This window comes from Gymnoscopelus microlampas (assembly GCF_963454915.1).
Source record: "Gymnoscopelus microlampas genome assembly, chromosome: 20".
NCBI classification, from domain to species: Eukaryota; Metazoa; Chordata; class Actinopteri; order Myctophiformes; family Myctophidae; genus Gymnoscopelus; species Gymnoscopelus microlampas.
Window position 1 is genome coordinate 41,447,938 of NC_139957.1, and position 13,269 is coordinate 41,461,206.

Here is a 13,269-nt window from a genome sequence, read left to right on the forward strand (position 1 = left end):
TAAAAGGAACACTTACAGGTGATTGCCATTACAAACTGGCCCCTGTAAAAGTCAAAGCCTAGCCCCCCCCCCCCCCCCCCCCCCCCCCCCCCCCCCCCATTCCCCCGAACTGTGTACTGTATATATTTGTCATTGGGTTTAAAATCCTCTTAGCAGACCTTGCATTGAAGTTTTTTTGGCAAACTGCTAATAAAGTATTCAATCAATCAATCAGAAGTCTCCTGCAAACCACAGAGAAGGTAAAGGTACCATCTGCAGCCTCAGGTTTTAAATAATTGTGTTGTTTTTATTTGTGTTGTGCCATCCATCCGTTCCCTGAGGTTTGATCCAAATTAGACAAAGACGCTTCCACATTGTCTGTCGCCTTCTGCTGCTGAATGAGCCCGCTACTCCCTGGGTGACTTTAAAATGATCATGAGGGATCTTCAGGCAGACAACGCTGAGGAGCTAGCTGTCTCTTACAGTAGCTTTTGTTAAGCTTCGACGGCAAGAGAACGAGTGTTAATTTAACTCCCGGCGTGTGTAAATTGAGCCTTTACGGGTCCTTGCGGCTCCATTTGTTCACGCCGGGAGTTCACATTAAAACTGAGGATTTTACTGTGTGAGATATAATGAGGCACTGTTTCTGGACCGGCTGCTAGACTACTGTCTCTTCTGGACCCATGGAGTGGATTGTGTGTGTGTGTGTGTGTGTGTGTGTGTGTGTGTGTGTGTGTGTGTGTGTGTGTGTGTGTGCGCGTGTGCGCGCGCGCGCGCCTGTGCTTGTATTACTAAAGTACTTACGAAAGCCAGATTCCATCACAAGTATAGTAGAATTTGAAGAATCCTGGTCCTCATAGGAGAAATGTTTGTTTTATGGTAAAAAACAGATTTTTAGAGTTAGGAACAGGCATTTAGAGTTTAGTTTTAGGGGTTGGAGTTATGGAGATTTAGACTTACAGTAGTTGCCTACTGAGCATTTTTCGGGCTATTAGACGTCTAAAATACGTCTAAGGGCTAGGCTAAAATAGGTTATAATTAGTCTAGCACTGGCAGTGAAAGTTTTTTAGACGTCTAGGATTAGCCTAGACGTTGATTAGCTGTTTTTTAAGCATCTATTTATAGACCGTCTATATTCTAGCCGTTGAAATGACGTCTATAATATAGACGTATATATATAGACGCTTAAAAAACAGCTAATCAGCGTCCAGCGTACAGAAAATTGGAAATACTCCAGTAAAGTAAAAAACATACCTCAAAATTGTACTTAAGTACAGTACTTGATTAAATGTATTTAGTTACTTTACACCACTGACTGACACCATATTTGAACAAGTAACAGTATTTATATTTGAGTACCCATTACACTGCCTATAGCTTTTGTGCAAGCGTTTATAGCCTGTTATCTCTAGCATGTTTCAGGGCCTCCACACATCTCTGGGCGCCCTGAATCATTCAGGGTTCCTTTGTACAAGAACCCGGGATTAAGTGTTCCAAGATCATTTGCTGAGTGATGTCTGCCAGCAACATTTGCCATGAAATCCCCTCTGGGAATGGCATTTAATCCACCAGGGCAGTTCTTTGTTGACAGTAATTGTTCTGTTATTGAATTAAAGTGTTCATCAACTGCTATTTCTCATTGTGATTAAATAAGGCTGTGTGTGTGTGTGATATAACATATTATTGCACAGCATTCATTGCCACTAATGCACAATATGGCCTCAAAATGCCTCAAACAGAGATACTTCCATGGAAGTATTCGCTAGGCGAGCAACTTCCATTTAAGTGAAGTGACGGGGATGTTCTGTGTCAAACCTTTTTAGCTTGAGACCCAAAAGAGAAATGTGATGTCTTCCCAGGACCCACCACGCTAGTGACAATAGCCGATCTACAAGCTCACAACGTGTCACGATGCGACACGTTGTGAGCTTGCAGATTTTTGCATTTGCAATGTTGCTCCAAACACGTGCGTCCAACTGTCATCTCTGTGACATCTCTACGATGCGTTGGCATGTTGTCATTCATCGAGACTTTGTTTTTAGTTTAGTTTTGCCAGTGGTTTGAACATGAATCAAAATGGAATGTTTAAAGTTGGCTCTAGTAAAAAGACAAGTCAACATTAAAACCCGCAATTCAAGGAGGAATGGACTGACAGAATATGCACCCATCCTCCTTCCAACAATCACCCGACCAATGTGCCTAAAATGCCAAGCGACAGCATTGCTCTGTTGAGTGATACTTTGAAACGCCACTATGACACAAAACACAGCAATTTTGAACCGACCTGTCCTCGAAATGCATATAACTACACAGAATGTATGACTGAAGTGATGGAGAGTGAGACCTGAGTTTGAAGGCAAACAAAAAGAGGCAATGACGGGTAAAATCAAGACAATACCCCTCTCTCACACTCCACAGCAACTAGTAGGACTGAAATACTGGCAGGTGATTTGATTAAACAGCTTTGTGATGGAATAAAATAAATGCACAGCCATGTAGAGTCCACTGGCACCACTTCGTTTTGGTTTTATTTATTTGCACGATAAAAACAGTATATATGGTGACAATTCTAAAAAGACTTCTAAGTGCAGCTGAGAAAGGAATCCCATGTAGGGCTTAAACAAGGTTCTCACCAAAACATGTAAAAAATAATATTGAGTGTGAAGTTGAATAGGTGAACTGATTGACCACTTATTGATTGATTGATAGATATGTAGTACAGTAAAAGGTAATGCAAAACGAACAGTCGAGAACGTTTGTCTTTTGAGGTCATGACACATTTTGGTGGCAGCAGAGTAGAATGCATGTTTACCCATGTTTGGGCCGAATTTTGGCGGAACAAGGTCAGATGATGTCCTTATAATGCTCAGGTCAAGGTTAAAGGTTACAGGTGGTCTTTATTATTACATCTTATACAAGTAGCTACAGCTACTGTACATGAGAGTAAAACGTATTTTACGTCGCTTCGTGCCGTGTTTCCAGCTTGTGGATCTGCTACTTTCGATGCTTTTGTGTGATGCTGTAGTAAAAACCCCAATACATTAGAATAATGGAGATGCAGAGTTTCTGCCAGACAGCAACAATATATACGGCACAACAACAGTAACGACAACACATATACACACACGACGACAACAGCTATGTACGTTGGTTGACAGTCACATACAATATTAATTTGTAGATCTTTATCACGTGGCTTATGATTGACCTTAAGATTCACCCTTTGAAGCTTTGTTCTATTCACCGTGCCTGGCTGTGTGACTCATTGAGATGAGCTATTGTTTGGTTAACATTGCACGATGCAGTGTGTATGCTGGTTGCCTCCCTTTGGGTCTCTGCTCTATTATTTGCGTGTCAATTTGGACAGACACGGGGGGACGCTCGCTGTCGTTTACGTTCCCCCCCTGATTTGTGTTCCCGGCCTGGCCCTGTACAAAAACATGATTGATTAAGGCATTAACGATCAGCACATTTTATCAAAACCTTTCCCCCCCCTCCGCCTTTTCATACTTGCACACTGAGGCCAAAACAAACATCACATGCATCACGCTGACACAGCGATGGAGGGAGGTGTAGGGCATGCCTCCTGGCTGAGATTTGTGCTCCACTGAGCGCCCCTTTATATTAATTGAATTAAGCTGCAGCTGTCATTACCACAGTGGTGTTGTCTCTAAAAAAAGACCCCCACGGGACCTTGCGGGGTGTTCCAGGGGGGTCCCCAACAAAACGAGGAACAGTTTAGGCCATTTAAGGCTTAAATCCTATAAGCCCTATTTTGTACTTCATCAAAGCTATATGGAAAGCCATTCAGCTGCTGTGTTAAGAGGTCAGAATGGGTGGCCCGTGTGCATTTTCAGAGCATGCTATTTGAATGATCAATCGATCGATTGTTTTCCGGCTTGGATCGATATACTTTAAGTTCGTATTTATCACACTGATTTTTAAAGTTTTTAAAGAGAACATACCATAACGTTTTGTTTTTTTTACATTATATACATATTTATTTATACTAAAGCTGCACTATGTAACTTTCCTCTTCAACCCCAGATTTGAAACCGGTTTCCTTTACGCAAGACATGCAATTCTTACCATTGAGCTAATAGAGCCTGCCTGCTTGCTCAGGGGATAAATAGGCTCTATGCACAGCAGCAGCCATATTGGAAAGAAATTGGGCCTCTTTTTACTTCCTTCACAGGTGTTACCAATGATACTAATGAAGGCTGTTCCATTCTGGTCAGGGTGCTGATATTGTGCATGTTGGCTCACTAGAAACACTCCTTATGGTGGGTGTGTAACTCATTTGGTTCCATTTGTACACTCTCAAGAGTTATGGGGGTCCTTGAAAATAACCACCACTGTGCTAAACTAAATGGAACAGAGCCTTAATTAGTAATATTGGTAACACCTGTGAAGGAAGTAAGGAAGGGGCCCAATTCATTCCCAATATGGCTGCTGTGCATAGCATTGAAGCATTTCATATATGCATGGATAATGTTTTATAATCTACACTACAAGCTAACTACAAGCTCACAAAGTGTTGCGGTGCTTGATGCCAATGCCTTGTGATCTTGTAGATCGGCTATTTTCAAAAAAATGTTGAGAAATCTATTATGGGGGTCTCTCTGGCACAAAATCATTTCAGAGGTTGGTCAGCGGCCAAATGCCAAATTGGGGTAAAATGTTTGAGAACCACTGGTTTAATGATCCAGAAACACACCTTCAATTGTTCTCTCTCTTTCTCTCAGAGTCTGTCTGTCTCAACTCTCTTTGCTATTCTCTCTCTCTCTCTGTCTGTCTCTCAACTATATTTGCTTCTCTCTCTGTCTGACTGTCTCTCTGTCTCTCTCTCAACTCTCTTTGCTCCTCTCTCTCTCTTCCTGGCCTACCTCTCTCTCCCAACATTCCACACCTGCGCCCTCGAGCCGCTGCATTGCTTCCCCCCCTGCCGCCGTCCAATCGCAGCACAGGGTTTTCCTCGGCGGTGGGCGTGGTCCCGTTATGAGGTCACGCACGCACGGCTCGAGCTGAGAGAGAGAGAGAGAGAGCGAGAGAGAGAGAGAGAGAGAGCGCTGCTTGCTCTACTGTACAGTACGTGTGTCACACAGTGTGTGTGTGTGTGTGTGTGTGCGTACATACACAGTGTGTGTATGTGACACGGTAAACACGACGACAGAACGACACACAGCAGCGACGACAACGGCTCGCGCGCAAGGAAAGGAAGTGAAGGCACACAGAGAGAGAGAGAGAGAGAAGGACGGAGGGAGAGGAAAAGAAGAGAAGAGAGAGAGCGTTGAGACAGACAGCTCTGGCTCAGCGACACTAAACACACTGAACTGAACACACACTAAACACAACACACTGAACACACACTAAACACAGTGAAGTGAACACAGTGGAAAAGGAAAAGTGACGTCGCTCGTAAAACAAACGGGATCTTTTTTTGGCAGCGGGACAGACAGACAGAAGGAAAAGTGTGGAGTTGTTTCCTCTTTCGCGGTTTGTCAGGAGGGTTTATACCTTTATAAACAGTGTTGTGTTGTTGTTATTGTGGTGCGTAGCGTGTGTTTGGAGTGGACTTGAACAAACAACACACACACGCGCAGCACACACACACAAACACACACCGACATTCCTCCAGCCCCGCCGCCGCTGTAGTGCGCGAGACAAGGCGGGAGGAGGAAGGGAGAGAGAGAGACCGTTTTCTAACCGACCGACCGGAGGAAAACTTTCCGTTGTGTTTGCTTTGCTTCTCCTTCAGACAGACGGACAGAGGGACGGAGGGACACGGAGCCCCGCGGCCATAACTGTCAGCTCTATAACCCCACAGACAGAGGAGTCACCGCGGACACACAGGCTACACACAGCACGGAGACCCGAAGCAGCAGCTTTAAGGAATGATTCCTGACATTTGAGAGAGTTGTTGATGTTCCTTCTCCGTTTGACGTTTATGTAACAGTCTGCTCCTCCTCCGCACCTCCTCTAAACTGTTTGTGTTTCAACTCTTTTTACACAAGAAGAAGAAGAAGTCTGCTTTAAGGGTTATTATTATAGGAAGGAACGGAAGTCATATTTCACTGTCTGGAGCAGACATGTGGGCAGAATAATTCATACTCCCACACATCAAGCTAAACCATAATTCTGATGGACGTTTGTGGAGTAAAGTTCTCGTCGCTTTGTGGATAAATAAACGACAACAACAACAACATGCAGGTGGTTCATCACAGCATCTAAGGATTTAAAAGAAGATCTACAACAAGGCTTATTATTCTCAATCTCATTAATTGTCATTAATTCTGAACCAGGGGCTTCTGTGTGTCAATGTGATTAACATGCAGGCAGCCTTCAGCAGCGTGGTGGTGCTGGGATAACGAGTTGGAGCTTATTTCCCCAGTGGTCCTCTCTATACATACAGCATAGAGACCAGTGGTCCTCTCTATACATACAGCATGGCTGCATGTGCTGTCTGTCTGCCAGCGGATCTTTAACCAGGCTGGTTGCCTTATTGCTGACATCCATCCAGGACAGGACAGAGGGATTGTATTTTCTTCCTTTTCTTCTTGACATTGGAACTACAAAGCAGTTAGACTGCAGGGAAGGAAGGACGCAGTTTATCCTCTATAACAGGAGTGTACAGGAGGACCATTAAACAGTCCATCTGTCAGAGTTGTCTGACCCGGGGCTACCTGACCCTGCTGGGCCCCCCCCGGGCTGGTTGCTGTGCGGCAGTCAGACAGACGGCTTTGGGATCGTATATTCTCGGACGGATCAGCTGAAGCACCTTGTGGGCTTGTGTGTGTGAGAGAGAGAGCGAGAGTGTGTGTGGGGCACATCTCTTGAGGGGGGGACTTCGCCGTCTGAAACATACCAAGTAGCCTCTATACTCTTGTCATGTGGGGACCCACTGGAGACCAGCCCGTGACCCATACCGGGCCAGAACCCACGGTTTAACCCCCCCCACCCCCCTCTCTAGGGGCCTCACTTTAGAGCATATTTTTTTTAGGGGGGGAGACGACTGAGATTATCCCGATCACAGCTTTTCTCTGTCAAAACTCTGCGGTTCATCATCATCTCCTCCTCTTCATCATCAGCCAACAACATGCCACTGTTGTCGCCGGCGCACGTCGCCCTGCTGTCGGCGTTCTTCGCCCTGTTCTTCGCCTCCATCAGCGTCACCCACGCGCTGCTCTGTCTGCCCTGCGACCAGTCCAAGTGCGAGGAGCTGCCGGCGGGCGCGTGTAAAGGATCCGCGGTGCCCGGGATCTGCGGCTGCTGCCGGGTGTGCGCCCGGCAGAGGAACGAGTCCTGCGGCGGCGTGTTCGGACTGCACGGGACCTGCGACCGGGGGCTGAGGTGCGTGATCAGGCCGCTGGACAACGGCGACAGCATCGCGCAGTACGAAGTGGGAGTCTGCGAAGGTGAGTGTGACGTGTGTGTGTGTGTGTGTGTGTGTGTGTGTGTGTGTGTGTGTGTGTGTGTGTGTGTGTGTGTGTGTGTGTGTGTGCGTGTGTGTGTATGAGAGAGAAAAAACAATCCACGCTGACTCACACACTCTGTCACTCAGTCAAGCCTTTGTATTTCTACTACACTCACTGTACTTGAAGATCTGCATTGATTTACACAGTGTTTGACCTCCTACGTTTAATTCCCATGCAATGAACATGATGCCTCACCACAACCTGTCAAACCTTAAAGCATTGGTTTTCAAAGTTGGGTCCGGGGACCCCCAGGGGTCCTTGGGGGTACCAGGGGGGTCCCCAGTAAAAATTGGTTAGATATGGCATCACAATCATTTTAACCACTTTAGCCATGTTTTATACTTTAGCTATTCAAAAATAGCAGATCTACAAGGTCTACAAGCTACAAGCAGATCTACAAGCTACATGCTCATAGCACTATGAGCTTGTAGATCTGCTATTTATGAAAAGTCGTGAACATTTGTGCAAATCTTTGAATATATATATATATATATTTTTAAAGCAAACATTTGTAACTCAAGTCTTTGCTTCTGGGGGTCTCTGCCCTGGAACAAAACATTTTGAGATGGGGGTCCACAGCCAAATAGCTATACTTTTGGGGGTCCTTGACATGAAAAGGTTTGAGAACCACTGCCTTAAAGGAGTAGTTCACCCAAAAAAGGACTTCTTTTCTATCAACTACACACCCCATGAAGCATTGAATTCACAGAGATGTATTTATTTTTTCTATTTTTTTTGCATTCCTGAGCCACCCCCCCCAAGGACCCCTGGGGGTCCCCGGACCCCACTTTGAGAAGCAATGATTTAGAAGATCATAGCATCATGTATGTCTACTGGCTCTCTGTCTGTGAGGAGGTCTGTGTGGTGGACAGTTCAGAAAGCTGCCTACCAGTGACATCATTGGTAGGCAAGTTTGGTAATTTCAAAAGATATTTCAAACATTTATTATTATTATTATTATTATTATTATTATTAATGCAAGTACAAAGGCTTAAGGTGACTCTCCACCAAACAGACTGCTACAGGCTGGTAGTCTGTTGGCAAAAGTTGGCATTTAGTTCAGTTCTGTTAGTGTTGCCAGGTCTGCTTATTATAATAATGTTCATAGTTGCTGGTTGCTTTTATAGTTTGGGCTTGTTTCTGAAGTGTAGTTGCTTATTTGGGGCTGGCTTTCAAGATTCCTTTTTGAAATAATAGCTGAAATGTAAGGGCTCAAGTGGTGAAACTGGGTCGCTTCTTTTGGGCTTGTTTTCATAGACCTGGTCGCTTGTTTCACTCACAGAATCTGGCAACACCACCGAAGCCGGCTCGGACCAAACCTTTTACCCCACCCTCTCTCCCCCCCCCCTCCTCACTACCCCGCGGCTCTACCAGTCGGCCCAAAAACTGAACATGTTTGGTTTCTCTGAGTCGGGTCGATAGTGAGTTTTGCTTTCCGGAAAAAAAATAGAAAACAATTTTTTTCAAGAATTTCCAAAAATAGCAGATCTACAAGCTCATAGCGCGGCACTCGGTGCCGCGCTATGAGCTTGTAGATCTGCTATTTTTGAATAGCCAAAGAAATCTAAAGTGACACAAATGTGTTCCAGGTCTTAATGGGTTAATATTTCAGCCTGCTCTCCCCAGGAAGAGAGAGGCTGTAGTTTCTGTTCGCTTGGAAATCCCCATCGATGACGTCACTGGTAGGCAAGGTGTCTGACCCGGGTCCATAGCAGCCCGCCACCAATGAGACGCAGAGCCAGTAATGAGCATCTCATAATGAGCATTAGTGAGGGACCCATTATTATATGAATAACAAGGTTGAAAATGGGTGGAGTGCTCCTTTAACTATCAAGCGTTTAGCTGGGGATTACAATCATTTTTGTTGTCATTATTTGTGGGCCCACTTGCAGTAATCCTCACGGCCTGCCAGTGGGCCCCGGGCCCACGGGTTGAGAACCACTGTAACACTAAAGTATTCATGCTCACGGGGGAAGGTGGTCCCACGCTCTGTGAATGCACAATGAGAACCAAGGTTACCAACGCTATAATATCCACAGGCCAAATGTGTGAGCGCACTCATACGTGTAGACCGTTATTACATCCACGGTTAATGGAGTGGGAGTGGAACAGTGTGTCCACACACACACACACACACACACACACACACACACACACACACACACACACACACACACACACACACTTCACGGTGTTAGACTGTTAGTTATGTGTGTGTGTGTATTCACATCTTGAACCAACCTGTTTATGCTTCTAAAGTGCTTTCTGATCTGGATTCAGGTCATTGTATTGCATTGTTCTCAGTGGTGTAAAGTAACTAAGTACATTTACTCAAGTACTGTACTTAAGTAAAAAAATTGAGGTACTTTTACTTTACTGGAGTGTTTCTAATTGTCTATACTTTTACTTCTACTCCACTACATCGCGGAGGCAAATATTGTACTTTTACTCCACTACAATTATTTGAACACTTTAGTTACTAGTTACTTTGTAGAAATAAATGTTTACATTATAAACATACATTAACCACTTTAGCCCTATTTTATACCTAGTCTATTTGAAAATAGCAGATCTACAGGCTCACAACGCGTCGCATCGCGACGCGTTGTGAGCCTGTATATCTGCTATTTTCAAACATTATAGTACTTTTATTTTTGGTACTTTAAGTACATTTTGATACCAATACTTGTGTACTTTTACTCAAGTAAATTTTTGAATTCCGGACTTTTACTTGTAACGGAGGACTTCTGCATTGCAGTATTGATATTTTTACTTAAGTAAAACATTTGAGTACTTTTTCCACCACTGATTGTTCTCCATCGTTGTTGGAAGAACAGTTGAGGGGTGAGAGGGTGAGCAAGCCCACTGTATTTGTAGTGTATGTACAGTACGTGTGTGTATTGTGTAGTTGTATTGTGTGTGTGTGTGTGTGTGTGTGTGTGTGTGTGTGTGTGTGTGTGTGTGTGTGGGGGACGCCCTGGAAAACGAGACGATGCATCTCAAGGGGGCTATCCTTCCTTTCTGACCACAATGCTGTGACGCTCGGGCATACATTTTTAATCCATTATAGACCGGGAACGCATCTGTGTGTCATTTTGAGATTTCTTTGGCTTTTCAAAAATAGCAGATCTACTGTACAAGCTCATAGCCGCTCCAAGAGCTTGTAGATCAGCTATTTTACATTTTCTTTTTAAAAATGTGTGCAAATCTTTGAAAATATATATAGATTTTTTTTTTGAGTGAACATTTTTAACTTAACAATCCTTTCTTCTGGGGGGGTCCCTGGAAAAAGTATGTATTTGGCCGGAGACCCCCATCTCAAAATATTTTTTTTCCAGGGACCCCCCAGAAGCAAAGATTTGAGTTATAAGTGTTGGCTTAAAAAATATATAAATATTCAAAGATTTGCACACATTTCCAAAAAAAAAAAAAAAAAAAGCAGATTTACAAGCTCATAGCTACGAGCTTGTAAATCTGCTATTGATTGAATAGCCCAAAGAAATCCAAAATGACACGGATGCGTTCCCGGTCTTAATGGGTTAACCCATTGAGACCTGAAGCCGATTCTACATGTCTCCTAAATCTCAACAGTTTTCTGAAAAACCTATGTTTCTATGTCAGTGGTGCTCAAACTTTTTCATGTCAAGGACCCCCAAAATGATATGTATTTGGCCGCGGACCCCCATCAAAATATCTTGTTCCAGGGACCCCCCCAGAAACAAAGATTTGAGTTAAAAAACGGTTTGCTTTAAAAAAATATATATTCAGAAGATTTGCACACATTTTCACGATTTTTCAAAAATAGCAGATCTACAAGCTCGTAGCGCGGCACTCGGTGCCGCGCTACGAGCTTGTAGATCTGCTATTTTTGAATAGCCCAAAGTGTAAAATAATGCTTTTTAGCTCAAATCACACTTAAATGACGTCAACTCGCTGCTGCACCACCACTAGGTGGCAGGCGCTCTTTCAGACTACATTTGCTTGTCACGCATAAAGCCAGCAGAGTAAAATGTGTGTTTACATTAGTAATGCTGTAAACAGGTAGAGCAGCCAGAGCTTGACTGATTAGTTTTTTTTAAAAAGCAGAAATGTCCTCTTAGAAATGCAACAGTGTGACACTGACTGCAAGGATGCTGAAAAGTGCTGACACCGCCGTTAGCTTTTAGTTTTGTGGTCCCATTGTTTTCTTAACCCTTTGAGACCGGGAACGCATCTTGTGTGTCATTTTTAAGATTTATTTGGGCTATTCAAAAATAGCAGATCTACAAGCTCATAAGCTATGAGCTTTTTAAATCGTGAAAAGTTGTGCAAAACTTTGAATATATATATATTTTTAAAGTGAACATTTTTTAACTCTGTTACAACTTCTGGGGGTCCCTGGAACAAAATATTTTGAGATGGGGGGGGTCCACGGCCAAATGCATATAATTTTTGAGAACCACTGATATTATAGCAACATATGTTTTTTCCCAAGAAGCAATAAGATTCGAGTTACAAATGTTCGCTTGAAAAAAAATATATATATTCAAAGATTCGCACAAATTGTCACGATTTTACAAAAATAGCAGATCTACAAGCTCATAGCGCGGCACTCGGTGCCGCGCTATGAGCTTGTAGATCTGCTATTTTCGACTAGTCCAAAGAAATCTAAAAATGACACAGATGCGTTCCCGCCCGGTCTCAATGGGTTAAGGGTAAATTATTACCACAAGTGGAGGAAGATGCGTGCATATTATTTCACTGAATCATAATCGTTTTCCCCTCTATCTCTCTGCTGCCAACGGCCACGGAGGATTCCTTTAGCACACTGTGGTTTGGGTGATTTGGCAGCGGCAGCACCACCGCACACACCTCATGTTTTTCCTGGGAGGCGAGCAGTGTGCAGTCAATGAGCTGTAGTGCAATTAGAGAGAGGGGACAATTAATAACACCTGGAACAGTCTCTGGATATACTGAGTACCGCTCACCTGAATAGTCACCGTTAACCTCTTGAACCCTGTAGAAACATCCTGGGGGAATTGCAACGCATTGTGAGTGAGCTTGTAGATCAGCTATTTTCTTAGAGCAAAGAGATTTGGTGTGTAGAGTGAGGTGGATAAAAAGATCAGCCAATGTACTTATTTGACCATATATGTATATGCAGTATATGCAGACAGACAGACAGACAGACAGACAGACAGACAGACAGACAGACAGACAGAGACAGACACACAGAGACAGACAGACAGACAGATACAGACAGACAGACAGACAGACACACACAGACAGACAGAGACAGACAGACAGACAGACAGACAGACAGACAGACAGACAGAGACGCACACAGACAGAGAGACACACAGACACACAGATAGAGACACACAGACACACAGATAGAGACACACAGACACACAGATAGAGACACACAGACACACAGATAGAGACACACAGACACACAGATAGAGACACACAGACAGACAGACAGCCAGCCACAGGGAGGATTTATTTTGGTCCCTAAATAATTCGACAGCGTCCTTCGGAACTGGTTTGGAATATCCAAAAACCAACACGGCGCAAAAGCAAAGCAAAGCAAAGCAAAGCAAAGCAAAGCAAAGCAAAGCAAAGCAAAGCAAAGCAAAGCAAAGCAAGCAAAGCAAGCAAAGATTTGCGCAAACAATGTTTATTTGCAAAGTTTGCAGCGACAATGATCGAACGTCACTCGACACGATGTCACCGTTTAGCGTTCAACCACACAACGAGGGCTCCCCGCATATAAGAGTGCAACAGCTGTAGTGTAGACTGCACAGTGTCAGTGTAGTGTAGCACACATCCTAAA

At 44.0% G+C, this 13,269-nt stretch overlaps 1 protein-coding gene across 1 annotated transcript in view; it reads left to right on the forward strand.

The window, feature by feature from the left end:
- Positions 1–5,300: 5,300 nt before the first annotated feature.
- crim1 (cysteine rich transmembrane BMP regulator 1 (chordin-like)) overlaps positions 5,301–13,269 on the forward strand; it is a 238,981-nt gene continuing 231,012 nt past the window's right edge. Inside the window, exon 1 of the mRNA XM_084045810.1 lies at positions 5,301–7,394. Within this exon, the coding sequence (XP_083901936.1) occupies positions 7,076–7,394 (319 nt within the window). The 5' untranslated portion in view covers positions 5,301–7,075. The remainder of the gene's footprint in view (positions 7,395–13,269) is intronic.